Source organism: Lacerta agilis, chromosome Z (genome assembly GCF_009819535.1).
Source record: "Lacerta agilis isolate rLacAgi1 chromosome Z, rLacAgi1.pri, whole genome shotgun sequence".
NCBI lineage: Eukaryota > Metazoa > Chordata > Lepidosauria > Squamata > Lacertidae > Lacerta > Lacerta agilis.
In genome coordinates, this window is record NC_046331.1 from 23947710 (window position 1) to 23968340 (window position 20631).

The 20631-nt window shown below is 42.3% G+C and overlaps 1 protein-coding gene across 2 annotated transcripts in view; it reads left to right on the plus strand.

The window, feature by feature from the left end:
- Nucleotides 1–2491: 2491 nt before the first annotated feature.
- The window catches only part of LOC117039819 (phosphatidylinositol-binding clathrin assembly protein-like), a 47758-nt gene continuing 29618 nt past the window's right edge, over nt 2492–20631 (plus strand). For both annotated transcript variants that reach the window (XM_033137040.1, XM_033137041.1), the window contains exons 1-2: nt 2492–3032; nt 20402–20544. In XM_033137040.1, the coding sequence (XP_032992931.1) occupies nt 2903–3032; nt 20402–20544 (273 nt within the window). In that variant the 5' untranslated portion in view covers nt 2492–2902. The remainder of the gene's footprint in view (nt 3033–20401; nt 20545–20631) is intronic.

Here is a 20631-nt window from a genome sequence, read left to right on the forward strand (position 1 = left end):
AGCAGGAAACAGGCTAGGGTAGTGGTTGGACCTTTGGAGGAAAGGGAGGCTGCATAAGGGAGGAAAAGGAGATTTCAGGGAGGCTGAATGAATTATTTGCATCTATATTTACTACAGAAGATGTAGGTTAGATCTTTGTGCCTAAACTTTCTAAAGAAAGGAGTCAGAGGAATGAAGACAAATAATGGTATTAACTCTAGGGCATATGGGCAAATTAAATGAAATCAAGCCACTGGATCCAGAAAATATCCAGTTAAGAATTTTTAAAGAACTCAAATAGGCAATTGTTGATCTTCTAACAAAATTATGTAACATCCCTAAGAATGACTTCTGTACCCAAGAACTGGAAAATGGCTCATGTAATGACATTTTTTTTTAACACTTTCTGAAGAGATCCAGGAAACTACAGGCCGGTTAGCTTAATGTTTGTTCAGTCAAATCCATGTTTAGAGGTATTATGAATAGCAGTTGCTTGGTGGGGAGAGGGAAAAAAATAGCAGGAAAATGTTGCTATTGCCCTCATGAGTCCCAATGAGAGGGGAAGCAATATATCAGTTATTATTATGGTGTGCTTGTGAGCTTCTCAGAGACATCTGGCTTGCCACTGTGGGAAACAGGGTGCTGAAGTACACTAGGCACATGATCTTCGGTCCGACCCATCAAGGCTAGTGTATGTGTGTGAGATGGAGGGTTGGAGTGTGAGAGAGATGGATAAAACAAGTGTGTGAGACAGAGAGATGTAATGACTGTATGTCTGTTAGAGAGACGGTGTGTGCACATGTCTACGTGTGTGAGAGAGAAACAGTATGTATGTGAGCATGAGTGAGATACAGAGGGCATGGATGTGAAAGAGATGGGAGTGTTTGTGTTCAAGTGCGAGAGAGGTGGGCGGACAGTGAGAGATGGATAGAGAATGTTTTCGTGTGTCAGACAGAGTGAGCAGGGAGCATGTGTGAGAGAGGGAAGCAAGTGTGTGTGTGTTGGAGATAGTGATGGGGTGTGTGTATTAAGAGAGAGCAATAGAATGATGATGATTATTTATTAAATTTGTAGACTGCCCTTCATCCAACTATCACAGGAAAGTTCATAGCATAAAATGCAAAATGAGAAGACAAAGTGCATAATAAAACAAAGAGACCAATAACTCCGCCCCCAACACATTTAGAAGGCCATAGAATGTTAATCAGCCAAACGCCTGGTTGAAGAGAAACCTTTTCGCCTAGTAAAAAAGAAGAAGTGTATAACAAAGGCACCAGGACAGCCTACCTGGGGAGCCACATTCCACAAACAGGGAGCCACTGCGGAAAAGGCCCGTTCTCATGTTGCCACCCTCGACCTCTCATGGAGGAAGCACACAATGATAGCTCTCACATGACGATGGCAGGATCCAGGTTGGTTCATTTGGGATGAGGTGATCCTTGAGGTATTGCAGTCCTGAGCCATTTGAGGCTTTATAGGTTGAAGCCAGCACTTTGAATTGGGTGCGGAAACTAATTGGCAGCCAGTGTCATAGGGCCAGGATCGGTGTAATATGGTCAAACTCTTGCCCCAGTGAACAACCAGGTCACCAAATTCTGCACCAGCTGAAGTTTCTGAACTATCTTCAGGGGCAGCCCCACCTACATCACATTGCAGTAATTAACCTGGAGGTTACCAGAGTCCAGAGCAAAGATGACAGAAGTCCAGATAGGTGTACAACTGGGCCACCAGCCAAAGCTGATGGGAGGCACTCAGAGCTGCTGAGGCCACCTGAGCCTCAACAAAGGATGTAGAAGAAACCCCAAGCAACATACCTGCTCCTTCAGAGGGAATGTAACCCCATCAAGAGCAGGCGACCTCCCATCCAGCCAGTCTAGGGAATGTGTGCTATAGGCCTATGTGTTATGTGTGAGAGAGAAATGAGCTTGGGTGAGAGTTGGAGTGTGAGAGAGAGAGCGGTGGAGCTAATGTGTGTGAGAGAGAAAAAGAGGGCTGTGTGTGAGAGACAGAAAAAGAGGGCTGGAGTGAGCTTCTGTTAGGAGGGAGAAATGGACCGAATGTGTGCAGGTGTGTGAGAGAGAGATGGAGCGACAGTGAGGGATGGGACGAGTGTGTATGACAGGGTGAGGCATGGATGGTGAAGCGAGCCTGGTGCGTGTGTGCACTTGCGAGTGTACGTGCTTGTGCTTGTAAGTGAAGGAGCGTGTGTGCGCACCACCATCTCGTCCGCCCGGCCGCCCGCTCGTAGATAGGCATTCTGGCGGGCGGAATCCCCCCCAGGGCCAGCGAGAGGGCTGAGGCGTGGAGGGGAGCGCGACAGGCGGGCGGGCGAGCCATGGTGGCCGTCACCTGACGCCGCCGCAGCTCCGCCGCCATTTTGTCTGGGAGTGGGAACGCGAAAGGGGGAAAGAGATCGGCGAGGAGGAGGAGGAGGGAGGCGTGGTGTAGGAGGAGGAGGTAGAAAGGGGACGGGGGTCCCAGCTGAGAGGGCGGACAAGCAGGCAGGCAGAAGGGGAGAAGAGGATTTGTCTGAGGCAGAGGCAGAGGCGCCCGTCAAAGCGAGCCGGAGTCCTCTGAGGGAAGGTGGGAGCCTCCGTCCGCCTGGCCTCGGTTGAACCCCTCAGCGGCAGCAGGAGGAGGAGGCTCCAACAAGGCCGGTGCACTGGGCTGGGCTTCTCCTTGGTGGGGCGGTGGCCGGCCCTCCTCCTCCTCCTCCTCCCTGCCGCCCCGTTGCCCTCTCGGCCCTCCTCCTTCTACTCTGGGCTGCCGCCGCTGCTGCTGAGGGGATTTGGGCGCCGGGGAATTTCTCGCCCTGCCGCCGCCGCCGCTTCATTTTGGGGTCCAAAGGTGAGCTGGAAGAAAAGAACCTCAAGGCCGCGCGACCACCACCACCTTCCTCCTCCTCCTCCTCCTCCTCGTCGACATGTCGGGCCAGTCGATCACGGACCGGATCACGGCAGCGCAGCACAGTGTCACCGGCTCGGCCGTCGCCAAAGCCGTCTGCAAGGCCACGACCCACGAAGTCATGGGCCCCAAGAAGAAGCACCTCGACTGTGAGTAGCGCCGCCGTCGCCGGGCCCGCCAGACGAAGGGCTTGACGGAGCCTGGGTGGGTGGGCTGGTGGTGATGGTGGCGGCTAGCCCCAGCTGGGGAACCCCTGGATGGGGCTCTCCCTTGCCGCCTTTTCCAGCCCCCGGGGGAATGACCTGCCGAGGAGGGAAGGGTCGCCGCCGCCGCGGTGCTTGACAGCACAGCCCTGAGCATGGCTGCCCAGATGTCAAGCCCCGCTACGTGTTCAAAGGGGAAATGCTCTCTGCTAGTTGGGGTGTGCGTATATGTGTGTGCGTGTGTTTTAGGAATATATCAATGCAAAAAGCACACGAAGAGTGGGGCTGGCTGACTTTTAACTCGCCCCGTTTGCCGGTCAGAGCGAAACCGTCAGACTTGGTGGGTATAGGTTCAGTTTTGAAAAGGCTGAGCGCAATGCCACTACTGGCAAGGAAAGCAAGCTAAGCGGGGGGGGGGGGGGGTTGCAGCACGACTAACAAACTAGGTTTGATAGGATTTATTTCTCAAGGTTAAGGTTGCAGTTTTGTGCTTGCATACCTGGAAGGAAGTCCCGTTTAACTTTATTTTTGAGGGGGTAGGGTTTTAGGATTGGGCTGTTCAAACACACATGGCTTGCTGAGTGCAATGTATGTTTAACTTTCGGTGTTAAAACATAACTCTCAAATTGGTAGGGTGTGTGTGTTAAATTACTAGTACTAGTTCAGGGTTGTCAAGACAGACAGGAGAAATTCATTTAGGAGGCTTGAAAGAGACATTACCAGCTGGGCAGAATAGGGTTGTTTTGTGGTTGAAATTGGACAAGATAGATTCTTGGCAGGGTGCAGTGGGAGGATATTAAAGCAGGAAAGTTTTGTTTTTTCTTAGTTTTATTTCCCCCTCTCTCTTAATCCCAGGACTTGATAATGATGGCGATCATTTCCAGTGATACATTGACTCCTGTATTGATGAGCTAGTTACTAATTGTATTCTTGGGGGTATGTGGCCTTTGGTATGTCAGCTTCTCCATCACTTTTGATATTACAGTACCAGACTTTCTGGTTGTGATTACTTTGGTAGTTGGCCATGTACGCAACATTTGCAGTAGGAATGAGATCTTGCCAGTATTGCAACAGTTGTCAAAAATTAGTTGGGGTGGGGACTTGGAATGAAATTTTGACAGCCCCTTTCTTTTGCAGACCAAAGACTTACTTTTTCAGAGCCTCTTACCTGACCAAAGACCCACTTTTTAATTTCAACTTGTACCCAAGTCTTGTATATGTGTTAGTGACTTGGGCTTGGGGAGAGATCCAAAGTTCAGTAGTAGTGCTTATTTGCTCATAGAAGGTCCTAGGTTCAATCACTGCTGGCATTTCTTGTTAAAATAGAAAGGTGGTGCTGGGTGGAATCAGTTATCAAGTGATGAGAAAGACCCCTGTCTTTAACCCTAGAAGATCATTGCTAGTTAGAATATAAATTCTGTGGTATAAGTCAGTTTCTAGTGCTTTGATTTTTTTTTTCTTTCTAGGAAGAGCAGGTGCAGAGGAATACAGCAGGGCTAACAGTTGTGTAGAAGAGAGACTTTCAGGTGATGTGGAGTAATTGAAGCTGGGCCTGCAGAAACCACCTTTGGTGTAAAACTCGGAGCCCTGTCCTTTTCTGCACCTTTTCTCTCCTGCTGATCAAACAAAGTCAGGTTTTCACCCACTTGTGAGTCCTGGCAAAGTGGGAAGCTTAAAGCAGATGTTTTATAATGGGCTAAAAGGGTAATTGTGGTGGATGTAAAATGCTTTTATCAAACAATATCAGTATACTTGGCTATCCCTGAATAGGATTTACCTGTTGCTGTGCTGCTGCCTTCCCCCCCCCCGCCCCCTGCCCGCCCCCCAGAAGCAAAGTAATGCTGTTGCTTTCATTAGTAAGGTCAGTAGCTTTTAGATTTCTCCCCCCCCCCCCCATCTTGTGGTTGTACTGAATTTACATCGCAACTTCCAAATCACTGAAATTAAAATATCTGTTCCCTAAGAGCTCAGTGAATGAATATTGTCAGGTGACTCTCATCATAATGGAATCTGCTTCCAAATAAAGAACATTCTTAACCTGATGCCTCAAAGGTGTGAAGTCTTCTGTTAACACTTTGACCAGATAAGATATTGTAGTCTGCTTACTTGGAGTTTAGCAGCCTTGTTTTACATGTACAGGTGAAACTCAAAAAATTAGAATATCGTGGAAAAGTCCATTTATGTAAGCAATTGTTTTCCTTAGCTACTGGAGTTTAATATATGAGATAGGCTCATGACATGCAAAGCGAGATATGTCAAGCCTTTGCTTGCTATAATTATGATGATTATGGAGTCCAGCTGATGAAAACCCCCAAGTTGAAATTGTTAATTTGGGGTTCTCATCAGCTGTACGCCATAATCATCACAATTATAACAAATAAAGGCTTGACATAGCTTGCTTTGCATGTCATGAGTCTATCTCATATATTAGTTTCACCTTTTAAGTTGAATTACTGAAAGAAACGAACCTTTCCACGAAATTCTAATTTTTCGAGTTTCACCTGTATGGTTAAAAACTGCAGTCCTGGATGAAGAAAGTTTTCATCCTGAAGTTAGAGTAGCAAGCCAGTTGAGAAATTGCCCAGTTTGTCTCACCTCAGTCATAGGTTTGCTGGGGTAAGTCACTATCTCTTGTCCTCAATCTTTATCTGCAGTATGGGACTAATACTAGGTTATCTTATGTGGCTGTTGCAAGGATTTCGAGATAATGTATCTGAAGTACTTTGAACACTCTAAAGTGTTTTATACATGTTCAGTAATGCTGTTTCATTAGTTCCGTATGTTTCATAATGTACTGTATTCAACAGCATGCATAAAACACTGTCTACCTAGAAATCTACTTGTAACCCTTTGATGTGGAGAAACTGTGTTGACATGAAATGTAGTTACTCTGCTGCATATTGCAAAATATATGTTGAATCTGACTGTTGCTTGGTGTGAGTGTGTTTCCTATTACTTTCAGGGACAACTCCCTCTGACTTACCAGGGGCTCCAGCTACTATATGGTGCAGTAACAATGTGCAATTCACACGTTTTACTCTGTGATTAAATATTTCTTTGTGAATACTGATTTGTTTATGATGTACTCTTCGATCCTGTTTCTGCAAATATATAAACTCTGTTTTGCAGGGCAAACGCCACCCCCTTTTGAGCCCTTCCTGTATTTTTGAATTTTATTTAAAAAGCCAGTATCTAGACCAGGGGTCAGCAAACTTTTTCAGCAGGGGGCCAGTCCACAGACCTTGTGAGGGGCCAGAGTATATTTTTTTGGGGGGTGGGGAATGAACGAATTCCTATGCCCCACAAATAACCCAGAGATGCATTTTAAATAAAAGGACACATTATACTCATGTAAAAACACGCTGATTCCCGGACCATCCGTGGGCTGGATTTAGAAGGTGATTGGGCTGGATCTGGCCCCCGGGCCTTAGTTTGCCTACCCATAATCTAGACTCTCTTTACAAAGCAATACATAAGAGGCAGGCACTATTTTACTTGTTCAATAGGAAGCATTAGTTGCTTACAGTGTTCTGACCAGTGATTGCAAAGGCACTGTGGTGACTGATAAAAATTTCAGCGTTTATTTTAATGTTTAACTTGACTTGTGATAGCCCCCATCAGTTATCCTTGGTGTCCTCCACCTCCTGCAGCAGCATTTCTGGCTACAAGCCCATTGTGTGTTTAATCCCATTCTATCCCAAAATATTATTGGAACTTCCTGTGCTCAAAAGCTGGATCTTTCAAAAGCAAAAATATTCTGAAGTCTAAATAATTATGTAGTTCCCCGTTGTCATCATTGATACTCTAGCATGGAATTACTCTTAGAATCCTTTAAGTATAATACAACATTCTGTTGTCTGGATCATTTCGCTATCTTCGGCGGTTGTGAAGTCACCCTAGGCCTAGGTCATAATGTAACCTTCACATGTGCTTTTGAAGAATGATAGTCTTCAGAATGAAAGGAAGTATAAATTAATTGTAACATCCGAAGTTCTTGATCCCAGAAGGTTAGTATGTACAGCTGTTGCAGCAAACAACTAAGTGTTTTGGCACTTTAAGGACTAAACTTACTTATTGATGCTTGTGTACTTAAGATTAGCTTGGGCATCAAATCTTCAGTAACCATAGCTCCAATATACTGTCTATAAAATCAGAATAATACTTTCTTGTGGTTTCTGTTTCTTGTGAAAGGTTGAAGTTCAGATGCAAAGTTGAAATCAATAATTGAGGAATAATTGATATTGGTTTATATATATTTTTATATGTAACTGTATTTTTGTACTATTTTGCGTCAGGAAATTAAGAGGTGTTGACACTGTTATTAAGAGTATATATATATATATATATATATAATTTCAAAACTCTTCAATAACATAGTGTCAACAACTCTTAATTTCCTGATGCAAAATAGTACAAAAATACAGTCACATATAAATATATATATAAACCAATATACAATGTTACTAATATATATATATATATAAACCAGTATCAATTATTCCTCAATAATATATATCTCAGTGTACTTTTTGCCCATTTGTTAAAATGAGTCTATAATGCGAATCTCACTCCACTGGAAAAATTGTGCTAATAATTCTTTATACAACATGCCATTATCATGAAGTTCAAGAAGAGCTGTGAAGTGCTTATGTCATTTCTTGTACATCAAGCATTGTTTTTTTTAGGTTGTGGAAAAAATTGTTCTGCTTAATCCACTAGTTTCCTTTGTTTGAAAATTGGCTTTTATTTAATGCTAACTGTGTAAGGAAAGGTTGGTGGTTTGGAATTATCTGAAGCTGGGAGCCATTGGGGTGTTTGTATTGAAGAGGTTATCAAGCACTGCTGTGCTAGTTTTCTTTATAGAAGCGGAATAATCTGTTTTTAGGATTGTTAGTACAGAGTGATGTGGGTAAGAAAAGATATGTAAGGTAGATAAACGGTATGCACTTACTCAAAGCTTTTGTCTTCTTTCTTCACATAGCACTTACAAGAATGTATGATCATCTCTTTAACACTTTCAAAGAAGAAGTATACCAAGTGCAGTAAAAATGAAACTAGAACAGTATCTTAATAAGTGAAAATTTAGGTCCAGAGAGGGGGTTGATCAGAAGCCCAGCAAAACTGATGTGGTCTTTCACAAACTGTGAATGCTCTCTAGCTTAGCCTGCCATTTGGCATATCATAAAACTTTCACACCATGCATCATAATTGATACTTCAAACATGCCAAGATTCCTGCACTTCATGTTTTTAAAGGATTGTTTTTGTAAGTTACTCTACACAGAAGGAGAGATGATCCATTGACAATCATAGCCTCTGGTTACAAAATTCGTACATCAGAACAGATCACCTGTGTATCAAATGATATAAAAGATGCTTTTGTTTGTTTATTCATGTATCCTCTCTTTGTGGCAGCTTGGTATACTTTGTTTCCCAACTGTTTATCCCTTCATAGTTGAATGGAGGTTTGTTTTGGTTTTGAAAACTTTGAAATATGGATGGGAAGCCTATGGCCCTCCACATCAGTCCTAGCTAGCATGACTAGTAGTCAGGGATAATGTAGGCCAACAGCATCTCTATCCCTGCTTTAGGATAACTATAGTAATCTTTCTCTCAGTCTGCCCTCTCTGTCCAAACCTGGTATCTGATAGCAGTCTGGTTTCTGATTGTGAGTGGGTTATCCTGGTGCTTTGGTTTATTTATTTTTCAACTGCTGGACACACTTGAGAGAATAATTCATTCTGATACAATCTGGTAATTTGTATCTTGCTGAGCAAAGAGCACTGGCAGCGATGGTACTTTGCAGATGTAGTAGAGAGATAGTAAGGACACCAAGGTGTTGTTTGCCAATGCAGTGGACAGAACATTGAACCTGAATTAAAGGCAATTTTGGAAGTTTGGGCCCAGTCACTTAGTTGGTTCGCATACTTAATCTTAACTATGGTTTTAAGGTGAAAGTGCATTTTGCTGATGCATGGGGCTAACAAACCTTGGTTATTGTTTGTGATTTGTTTGGAGCCAGGTTTGGTTGTAACTCTAAAACAAATCATAGCTTAGATCTTGCTGGCATGGCAGAGAAGACGCAAAGCAGCCGTGATTTAGCCCTGTTTACCGGCACAAATCATAGTTAACCTTAATTGTGGCTTAAAGTGGCAGGCAAATGAGGCCACTTTGTCTCAGCCTAAGGTTGTTATAAGAATTAAATAATAGCATGCATGCTGCCTTGAGTGTTTTGGAGGTACCAGTTGAGGGATGTAGATGTAGTTTAAAAACCTGTGCCCATATAATAGGCATTTCAATGTGAAGAGAAGCAGAATTAACTTAAAACTGGGTGATCTGGGGGGCCCTACTAGCCATATGTGTGCAAGAAATCATACGCTGCAAAGATATAATAGTATATTTAACACTTATAAAGTGCATAACATGTTCTAAGTGCTGCACAGATATTAAAGGCAAGGCAGTTTGTATACATTCACATTTATACACTTTACAGCTGAATCTTTAGCCTACTTATGTGTTTTTATCTTCATTGTCCAGAGAAGGCTACTGTACTGATATTGGAGAAACCTGAGAGCCCCCTTTCTGTTCCTCTTCTTTTTTGTTATCTTTTGAGGAGGCAGGTTTCTATGCATTGACTTGTACTGCCATTTTAGTGTACCCTTTCATGATAATTCTACTAGGAGAGCTCCAGTTTTTCTACTGAATTGGCTAAAGGAAGCTATAAATGGCGACCCACAACAAAATATTGCAATGTTGCCTCAGAACCTAAGTTCTGGAAAATTATTGTAAATATGTTAGCACACTAGCAGGTTTGGAGTAAATCAACACTAAAAGTTACTTTGAGAATAAAGCTGAGAAAAGAAGGTATAGATTAGTTACAGTATGCAGCAGCAAAATATAATCGTGAGAAAACCATGGAAGGGTGGAAGGGAAGTCAACTTTTTAAGTGAATGTATACTGGAAAATGTTTGATCAATTGTATTTTATTTGTGAAATTTTATAAATAAAAATAAAACCAACCCAAATTCTAGGCTCCACCCAGCATGGAACAGGAGCCTTTGATTGCTGCTTGGAAACACCTATTTTCTTTCCCATTATTTTATATGCCAGTGATTCCCAACTGGTGGTCAGAATTTTTAGAAGTAGGAGGCTTGGCTTTTGAAAAACAGGGGCTCCATAGTACTTAGCTATGGAAACCACTGGTATATACCAAGGGTCCAAAATTGGGACTAGCTGTCTTCCCTGAACCAGTTTTATTACTGCAAGGAGGTGGGGATGAGGTGGAATGTTGCTTAGGGATAACGGTTTGTGGTTTTCTTCAACTTTATGGCATAAATATTCTTTCTCTCCCCTCCTCCTAATGCTTATTTCCAGGATACTATAAACTGTTAAGGGCTCAAGCAGGTCACTTCCTGTCTCTTGCTTTCTTAAGTTAACACATTCAATATTTCATTGCTCACCTGCTTATAACCATGGAAAACACAGATCTGAGAGGTTTTCCACTTGCCCCATGTTTTCTAGGCATGGGTCCAAGCGGTATTTCATTTATCCCACCCATTTCCCCAGGAAAACCCACTTTTTACCACTGAATCGGAACAAATGTCAATCCACAGAAAAACTGATAGATTCTTGTTTGCTCTAATTTAGGGGTTTCTGAGAGGAAAACGGGGGACGACGACTATGACGACTATCAAATCCCAGGCAAACCAGGGGTTGGGGATGACACAGGCAGTCAGCTGTAGAACACCCATCAGACTTCTGCAGCTAGTTGACACAGCTGCAGCACTTCCCAGCCATTGTGGATCAGGCTCAGGGGAGTTGTAGCTTCTTAGTAGGTACTGTTCTGAGGATTAGTTACAATAACACCTCTTTGGCTGCTGCGCAGCAGCTGAACCATGCAGTCTGAACACAAGATATGCCTGGGGTTTGCCAGGGTAAAGAATGTCAGGGATTTAGAATACAGTAGCCTACAGCACTGCATGGCACAACAGAGTTCTGAATTGGATCCTTGTATGGTAATGGAGGAAATCAGAACTTGTTAGTCTCAGAGGCATGCTGTGACAAGAAACACCCTAAGGAGCTCCTTTTTTTGGAAATACAGAAAACAGTTGTAAGTTTATGATGATCTCTAGCAGATACTGTAATACAAAGTTCTTTTGTAAGGAAGATGTAGGCTAGAAGAAGTACAGTACTCCTTGTAGTAATAAAGCTGGAGAATAATTATGCAGAGCTCATACAATACAATAGAAACCAAATTGGGTTAGTTTCCAGTGGTTTCATGTAAATGTTAAATAGACTGGGGGCCTCTGTAACCACAAGTCCTCATGTTTCCTTCTTGTTACTTGCACCTTTCCCTTTTTCTCCTCTGTGTTGGTCTCCCAACTGTGAAAATTTATAGACCATAAGATCTTCAAGGCAGGGATCTGTACTTTGGTTAAGTTACTCTTAAAACCCCATGCACAGTGATGATGATGATGATGTAGTAGTAGTAATAATTATAATAGAAATCAGATGAATAAAATTTCCAAAACAAGCATATGAACCAGCAGCTTTTCAGACAGTCATTTGCTGGCATTTGTGGGGATGGATCTGGTTTTTTGTACCTCATCCTGTGAGCCATCACCTATAGTCTCCATTTCTTTCTAGTGTAATGTAAAGGCTTATTCCTCTTCAAAGAGGATGGAAAGAGCAGCCCTGTCCCATTTCTGAGGATCGAGGCCCGTTGCTTCAATGTAGTCATCTTCCAAGATCCACAGAAATGGGATAGGGCTGCTATTTCCATCCTTTTTCTCCAGGTCATTTCTGTGAAGCAGCAACAGCAGAGCTTTTTAAATGGCTGCAAGTGAAAGAGGGAAGCATCAAGGAAGAGTTGAATGTTGCCTCCACAGTTGCCGTTGGGTATAAAAGTTGGTAAACAATTCCTGTGCTGCTTTCTGTGCACATGGTCTGCACATATGTAAAGAGAAGAGTAGGAACATGTCAGGAGAAGAAAAGGCAGTATTCAGCATCATAACTTCCCCATGGAAGTTGTGTGTCACTGAAATTCTGAAGTTTTGTTATAAAAGACCAATACACAACTCGATCTTGGCCATTGTTTCAGAATTCTCAGAATCAGTAAATTAACCTTCATTAAGACAGGTGTTCATATCTGTAGTGAATTGTTATCTTGGATTTTGTTACTATTGAATTTTCATGAGATTTCATCATAATGTTTGATATTGAAACACATTTTTTCCTTCACTTCATTCACTAAAACTCTGTGTTGTGTTAATGTGCACTAGTTTCAGTCTATGTGGTCTCAAGTAGATCTGAAGGTTTGAGCAAATCATCCATCTACACAGTTTAAAGCAATACTTTATATGTAGTTGAGGTGGTAGACAATTTTGTTTACCTGGGTTCCACCATAACCAACAACCTTTCCATTGATGCTGAGCTGGACAAGTGTTGTTTGCCTCTCCAAAAGGATTTGGGAGAATGTGATGCTAACGTCCAATACCAAGATGAGCACACTGCTTTGTGATAGTGAGACATGGGCAACTTGCACCTGCCAGGAGCGATGACTCAGCACATTCCACATGAGCTGCATCAGGAAGATTTGGGGCATCACGTGGCAGGACAGTCTCAAACATTGATGAGATTTCCCAAGCCCATGCTCCCAGCATGTTCACATTTACGGTATGTCTCAGTGACATCTACACTGGCTTGGTCATGTCCACGAATGGAAGATAACAGGACCCCCAAGGACATGCTCTATGGCGAGCCTGGCTTCAGGCACTAGGCCTGTTGGCAGACCAATTCTGGTTCACAAAGATGTCTGCGAACATGAAGGCTGGCAACATTAACCCTGCCATGTGGAAAACCCTTGCAGACAACCACAGTGCCTAGAGATGGTTGGTCAGGTCGTGTATCCACAGCAGTTACCAGAGGAGGAATGACCACTGGGAAGAGCACAGAGAGAAGAAATGCCATGGTACATCTGTAGTAGCACAACTAGATGCCTTAATCTGCCCCAGCTGCAACAAAACACCTCTCTCATATTGGTCAAACTTCCAGCAGTTTGGCTTCACCCCCAAGGGCGCACTCCTCCATTGTCTCTTGAGACAGACAGATGCCAACAATAATATGTAGTTAAGCAACACTGATGGGGAAATGATGCACTTGAAATTGTGAATGTTACATTGTGCCCATTGTGGTTTTAGTACAGTTGTACCTCGTGTTGTATTCGCTGTGAATGGCATGGGTTACGAATGCGCTGGACCTGGAAGTAACAGAACGGATTACTTCCGGGTTCAGCAGGTCGCGCATGCACAGTGGCGTCAAATGATGTCACACACATGTGCAGACACGCTGAATCGCAACCCGCGCATGCGCAGAAGCGGTGCTGTGGGTTGCGAACTGCTCTGGATGCGAACGGGGCTCCAGAACGGATCCCGTTTGCATCTAGAGGTACCACTGTACTTCATAATCTTTATTTCTGTCAGTATATAACACCTTGCTTTCAGGATTTGCACTGACTGCCAGTTTGTTACCGGGCAAAATTCAAAGTATTATTAAAAAGGTAAAGGTAAAGGACCCCTGACCGTTAGGTCCAGTTGCGGACGACTCTGGGGTTGCGGCGCTCATCTCGCTTTACAGGCTGAGGGAGCCGGTGTTTGTCCGCAGACAGTTTTTCCGGGTCATGTAGCCAGCATGACAAAGCTGCTTCTGGCGAAACCAGAGCAGGGCACGGAAACGCTGTTTACCTTCTCGCCGAAGCGGTACCTATTTATCTACTTGCACTTTTTGTGTGCTTTCGAGCTGCTAGGTTGGCAAGAGCTGGGACTGAGCAACGGGACCTCACCCCGTCGCGGGGACCTTCTGCCATGCCCAAGAAGCTCAGTGGTTTAGACCACAGCTCCACCTGCATCCCCAAATTGTTATTACTGACATATAAATCTCTATGAAGTTTAGGACCAAGTTATAAGAGACTGCCTTACCCTTTATACACCCAGTAGATTGTTGCAGTCTGTGGGAGAGTTTCTGATGCAAGTTCCAGAGATCTCAGAAGCCCACTCTGGAATAGCATTCCTGTTGAGATGTGACAGGTGCCCACTATCTGCACTTTTTGGAAACAATTTAATATGCTTTTGATCTGACAGGTTTTTCCCAGCTGGATAATGGGTCTTCACCTGCTTCATACATGCATCTTCCTTGGTGCTTTTCTCCACATAATTGCTCTTGGCTATTCTCTTGTGCATATGATCGTATGGAGAAACACAACATCTGAATAAGCAAACAGTGGTGGGGGCGACATAAGGTACTGCCATAATCATTTAAATTGCTTGCTGAATGGATTGATGCACATCTCATATTGCATTTTATACCCAAGGGTGTTTGGAAACAGCCAGGAAGAGAAAATCTTTATCTGAACTGGCCCAAGAGGTGGCTTATGTGATCTATTAGTGGAAGGGATGCTGACATTTAACTTCTGATACAGATTTATACATATATATATATATACCATATTGCAATTATATTAATGTCACTGCCCAGCAATAGGTCTATGTATGCATTTGTTTGCTCAAGAGATTTATAACCTACCCTTCCAGTACATTTGCATTCCTCAAAGCAGCTTGTCAGAGTAATGAAATGTGAAAATATATTTGTTCATTTTTATTGAGAGTCATCCAGCAAGCACATTCACAGATCACAATACACAGATCTCATTCTTCACTAAACATTCACTGTTGCGTCTTGCCTTAGCTAGTAGTAAAGAAGGTTGGTTTCATTTTAGTCCAAAACAGGGTGGATTTGATTTAAATCACTAGTAAGGCTCAGGATGGATTTAAATATATATATATATATATAAAATCCGATTTAAATAAAAAAAAACTGATTTAAATTAAAAAATCTGATTTTTTTATTTAAATCTGATTTTTTTGATTTAACTCCACCCTGAGCCTTACTGACTAGTGATTTAAATCGTGATTTAAATCATGATTTAAATCAGTTTGATTTAAATCAAATCCTCCCTGGTCCAAAATGTGGATTCTTTTTAATGTGAGCCTTCCCAAGACTAGAGATTATGTGGTTGCAGAAGGTTTGTGTGTTGGAAGAGCGCAGGGAAACCAAACTAGAGATTAAGGCATACTCCTCACAAGCAGCAATAGTCTGCTTTCTAAGAAAACTTGGGGCTCCTTTTCAATGTGTTTAAAACTGTTATCAATAGACATTTCTTGGGGAATAATGTTTTGATACAACTTGCATGAGGCTGGATGTGATCATTGTGACCCTAGGAAAAAGTTATGATGATTAGAATCTGAGGCAAACACACTGAATTGTTCTGGTCATTATTACAATAGAAACACTATAGTTTCTTCTGAACTGCAACTTGCGCTGTTTATATCTCTTAATAAATTCAAGAAGCTTGTGTACAAATCAATGTGATTTACTAGGAAATCCATAGATACCTTTAAATAATTGGATCTTTCACATATTCATATAGTGGGTGGTTGGTTCCATAATTCAAGGGAAAATTTGAAGGAAAAGGACTGTAAGTCTTCATAACATTTAACCTGTTTTTCCTCCCCCCCCCCCGCCCACTGCTTAATGTAACAAGTTTCCTGATTAAGAATTCTGAAAAACTTTAAAGTTTGCCACAATTTTGTTACATTTTGGGTTGGTTCCAGTTGTTTGCCTAACTCTGGATTTGGAAGTATTTTTCTAACAGGCCAGCATTACTATCTTTGGTTTTCATAAATTGAAAAAGTATTTGCAGTTAAGGTTGTATAGCTTTGAGGTGTCCATTTTAAATAAATCCTTAGTTCTCAAGCTGTGGGGCAGCTCTTCTCCCTTTTGGGGGAGGCACCTGGTAGAGGGCTCAGAATTCTAGGAAATGACAAGCAATAGATGCCTTTTTCATCCCCCTCAGCAGCCAGGAGCTGGTATTTGCTTGTTCAAGGCTACTAACAATAATAATCCTACTACATTTTTTTGCAAAGAAAATGTAGAATATAGTGATCAGGTTTACACCTGGTACAAAATGCAATTGTAGCAGTACAAACAGACCTCAGATGTGGATCATTATGTGTGCACAACTGGAATAATGGGTGTGGCAGAAAGCATTTCTCTGACAACAGAGATCCAATAGTTGTGAGAAACAAGGTATTGGTGGCGTAAATTAGATATTATTCCCTGAGGTTGGTTCTTAGTCTTCCAGGTCTAATGCTTTTCTTCTAATTGTCAAGACGAGCAGCAGTTAATTGATTGTGTGGCGCTGTGGTCTAAAACACTGAGCCTTGGGCTTGCCGATCAGAAGGTTGGTGGTTTGAATCCCCGCAATGGGGTGAGCTCCCATTGCTCAGTCCCTGCTTCTGCCAACCAAGCAGTTCAGAAGCACGTCAAAGTGCAAGTAGATAAATAGGTACCGCTCTGGTGTTTCTGTGTGCTGCTCTGGTTAGACAGAAGTGGCTAAGTCATGCTGGCCACATGACCCAGAAGCTGTACCCTGGCTCCCTCAGCCAGTAAAGCGAGATGAGCGTCACAACAACCCCAGAGTTGTCCGTGACTGGACCCAACAGTCAGGGGTCCCTTTACCTTTACCCTTATCCCTTCATTAAAGGCTCAGCTCTTTTACACAGCAGCGCCTGCCACACAGTGGTGGAAAGCTACTGCACAGCATCTTCAGTTATTTATGGAAATAGTCATATCTCAGTAGGAATGTTGTTCCACAAAACGGGAGCATCTACACTGAAAGCCTAGTTGCTGTGAACAGGAGTCTGATATTTTAAGGACTCAGAGGAAAAACTCTCCTTCAGGTGAAACAAAATAGAAAATTCTTTCCAGTAGCACCTTAGAGCAGTGTTTTTCAACCACTGTTCCGCGGCACACTAGTGTGCCGCGAGATGTTGCCTGGTGTGCCGTGGGAAAAATTGTGTTTATTTGATTCCTATTCAAGAGAATTACTTTATATATAGTCAATATAGGCACAGAGTTAAATTTTTTAACATTTTCTAATGGTGGTGTGCCTCGTGATTTTTTTCATAAAACAAGTGTGCCCTTGCCCAAAAAAGGTTGAAAAACACTGCCTTAGAGACCAACTGAGTTTGTTCTTGGTATGAGCTTTCGTGTGCATGCACACTTCTTCAGATACACTGAAACAGAAGTCACCAGATCCTTAAATATAGTGAAGGAGTGGGGAGGGGTATTACTCAGAGGGTGGTGGGACAGAGGGATTACAGTTTTACTTGTGCTGCTAGCTGCTCTGAGACTAAGTAGAAAAGCAGGCTAGATATACAGTAATAGCTATTTACCATTATTGCCATCCTGCTACAAGTTCCCTTTCTTGCTTCATTGGTTGATATTAGCAGGGTGGGGGTCCCTGTAGTGCAGCACCAGTGTAGCCTGGCCCTGGAAGTTGCCCTTAACTCATTTTCTATGATTTTTCTCAGTTCAAGATAGATGTTTATTCGGCATTTGCGCCCATCATACAATACAATCATACAATACAAAACAAGCAGTCAATCAAAAATCAAATAAAATCAAATAAAACGACGACCCAATACAGGCCGCGGATATAATAACAAAACTCACAGGGACCAATATTATCACTTTGATAAAACATATCTAAAAAGAATTAAGGTTAAAATTTAGGCACCCAAAACTAAAACCAATGTCTAATTCTATTTTTGAAAAACATATCTAATTATCAGTAACCGGCTGACATCCCATTTTGTCTCTTGTGCGAGATGACGGCTGTTAGTTTTTCTCAGTTGGCCACCAGGTGCTTGCAAAGACTCTTTCCCCTACTTGTTCTCTATTGGAGGACTTAAACCAGCCGTCTCCTGTTTTGCTGTAAGGTACTCCTGCCAACCTAGCAGTTCGAAAGCACGTCAAAGTGCAAGTAAATAAATAGGTACTGCTCCGGCGGGAAGATAAACAGCGTTTCCGTGCACTGCTCTGGTTTGCCAGAAGCGGCTTAGTTATGCTGACCACATGACCCGGAAGCTGTACGCCGGCTCCCTCAGCCAGTAAAGCGAGATGAGCGCCACAACCCCAGAGTCATCTGTGACTGGACCGAACCTTACTCTACTGAAGAAAGTTTGGATTACTCCAGAGTAAATGATTAATTGCATCATAAATGGAGATGTGAAGGCCCCCCAGGTGGGCTCCAATTTTTCCCAGGCCTTCACATTTCTAACCATAAAAGTTCCTTTGTAAAGTGAAAATAATCTCAGTGAATATAGACAGTTTAGCTTTGCATATTGCCAAAGCATTGGGGTAGTGCCATTTCAATGTACAATTTTTTCTAGCCTGTGCAAATGCTTCCCACATCTGACCCTCCCCCTGCCCGCTGTATGTTGTAAGGTCTCCTGAGAAACTATAAAGCTTTTATCCTTGCTTTGAAATGTTGGAAGGGGCAAACCTCTTTTGCGCTGGCTCTTTGCCAAATTTGTTGGTCTTAGATTCCTGCTTTGGTTTAGATGGCTTCTTCTAATAGAAATGTAATAAATAATAATAATACAGTGGTACCTGGGTTTTCAAATGTAATCTGTTCCAGAAGACCATTCAAGTTCTGAAATGTTCAAAAACCAAAAACTCAAAACGGAAGCCTCAATATGGAAAACTCAATACGGAAGCCATGTGGCATGTTCAACTTCCGAGGCTTGTTCGAAAACCATAGCATTTACTTCTGGATGTACGGTGTTAGAAAACAGAAATGTTTGTCAATGGAGACGTTCGAAAACTGAGGTACCACTGTAATGTGGGGAGTTACTATTTTTGTTTGTTGCAATGTTGTGTATTTTTGTATTTTTATATTGTAAACTACCCTGTAGAATGGGAGCAGGTGGCACTGTGGTCTAAATCACCGAGGCTCTTGGGCTTGCTGATCGGAAGGTCGGTGGTTCGAATCCACGCGATGGGGTGTGCTCCCATTGCTCTGTCCCAGCTTCTGCCAACCTAGCAGTTCAAAAGCACACCAGTGCAAGTACATTGGTACTTCTGGTTACAAACTTAATTTGTTCCAGAGGTCCGTTCTTAACCTGAAACCGTTCTTAACCTGAGGTACCACTTTAGTTAATGCAGCCTACCGCTGCTGCCATGCCACCAGCACACGATTTCTGTTCTCATCCTGGGGCAAAGTTCTCAACCCGAGGTACTACTTCCAGGTTAGCGGAGTCTGTAACCCAAAATGTTTGTAACCTGAGGTGTTTGTAACCTGAGGTACCACTGTAGATAAATAGGTACCGCTGTGGAGGGAAGGTAAACAGCGTTTCTGTGCGCTCTGGCTTCTGTCACAGTGTTTCGTTGCACCAGAAGCAGTTTAGTCATGCTGGTTACATGACCCAGAAAGCTGTCTGTGGACAAATACCAGCTCCCTTTGTCACCTTTGACTGGACTTAACTGTCCATAGTCACCTTTGACTGGACTTAACTGTCCAGGGGTGGTTTACGTTTTTCCTAAAATACCCTGTGATCCTCTGATGAATGATAGTATAGAAATTTAATAATAATAATAATAATAATAATAATAATAATAATAAATTGCCTGTAGTCAATCAGGGTGGATTTGATTTAAATCACTAGTCAGTAAGGCTCAGGGTGGATTTAAATTTAAAATATATATATATGATTTTTTTATTTAAATCGGATTTTTTAAATTTAAATCCACCCTGAGCCTTACTGAATAGTGATTTAAATCGTGATTTAAATCAGTTTGATTTAAATCAAATCCACCCTGTAGTCAATGCTCACATCTCTTATTTCTCCTCTTGGAAAGAGAGAACACTTATTTATTTCAAGATAATACACTTTATTTTTCTTTATTGAGTTGGTAGCACACTCTTTTCAGCACCTGCTTGCATGCTGTAGCTCTGTGAGACTATTTTTAACCAAAGGATGGGTGTCAGAAAGGCACAGAGCTTAATTTAGAGACTGGTTTTGGAAAGTTTGAAGTATTGTCTTTACCAGTGAAAAGGAATTAATGAAAAAGAGAAAAGAGAGCAACTTGATACTGAAAGATATGCAAAAGGAAAGCAGCATTTGGGATTTGTTTAAGGCTGTTTGTCTCTCTCCCCCGTACCCCTGGAGTACATAGGTATTGTTACAGAAGAAATGGCTGAAACCTGGAGACGGTGAGGTTAGGGAATGAGGAAAGAATGGACTGGCAACCAGATTGCTTGCAGGCCAGATTCCTAATGAGAGACTTCATATTTCCCACTTACGTATAACACCTGCAAAATACTTAAGGCACTAAATAAAAACATTTGCCCTGCTGTTTTTGTCACATTTCCCCACATTTGTTTTAAGTAAATTATCTTGTTTTCTTATATTTTAGATCTTATTCAGTGCACAAATGAGATGAATGTGAATATTCCACAGCTGGCAGACACACTTTTTGAGAGGACAGCAAACAGTAGCTGGGTAGTAGTGTTCAAAGCTCTAATTACAACACACCACCTCATGATGTATGGAAATGAGGTAAGACAGTAGTCAATTTGCCATAAAACATTGTGTTTAATGGTAGGAAAACATTCAAATGTGAAGTGCTGGTGATCTCTGAAATGA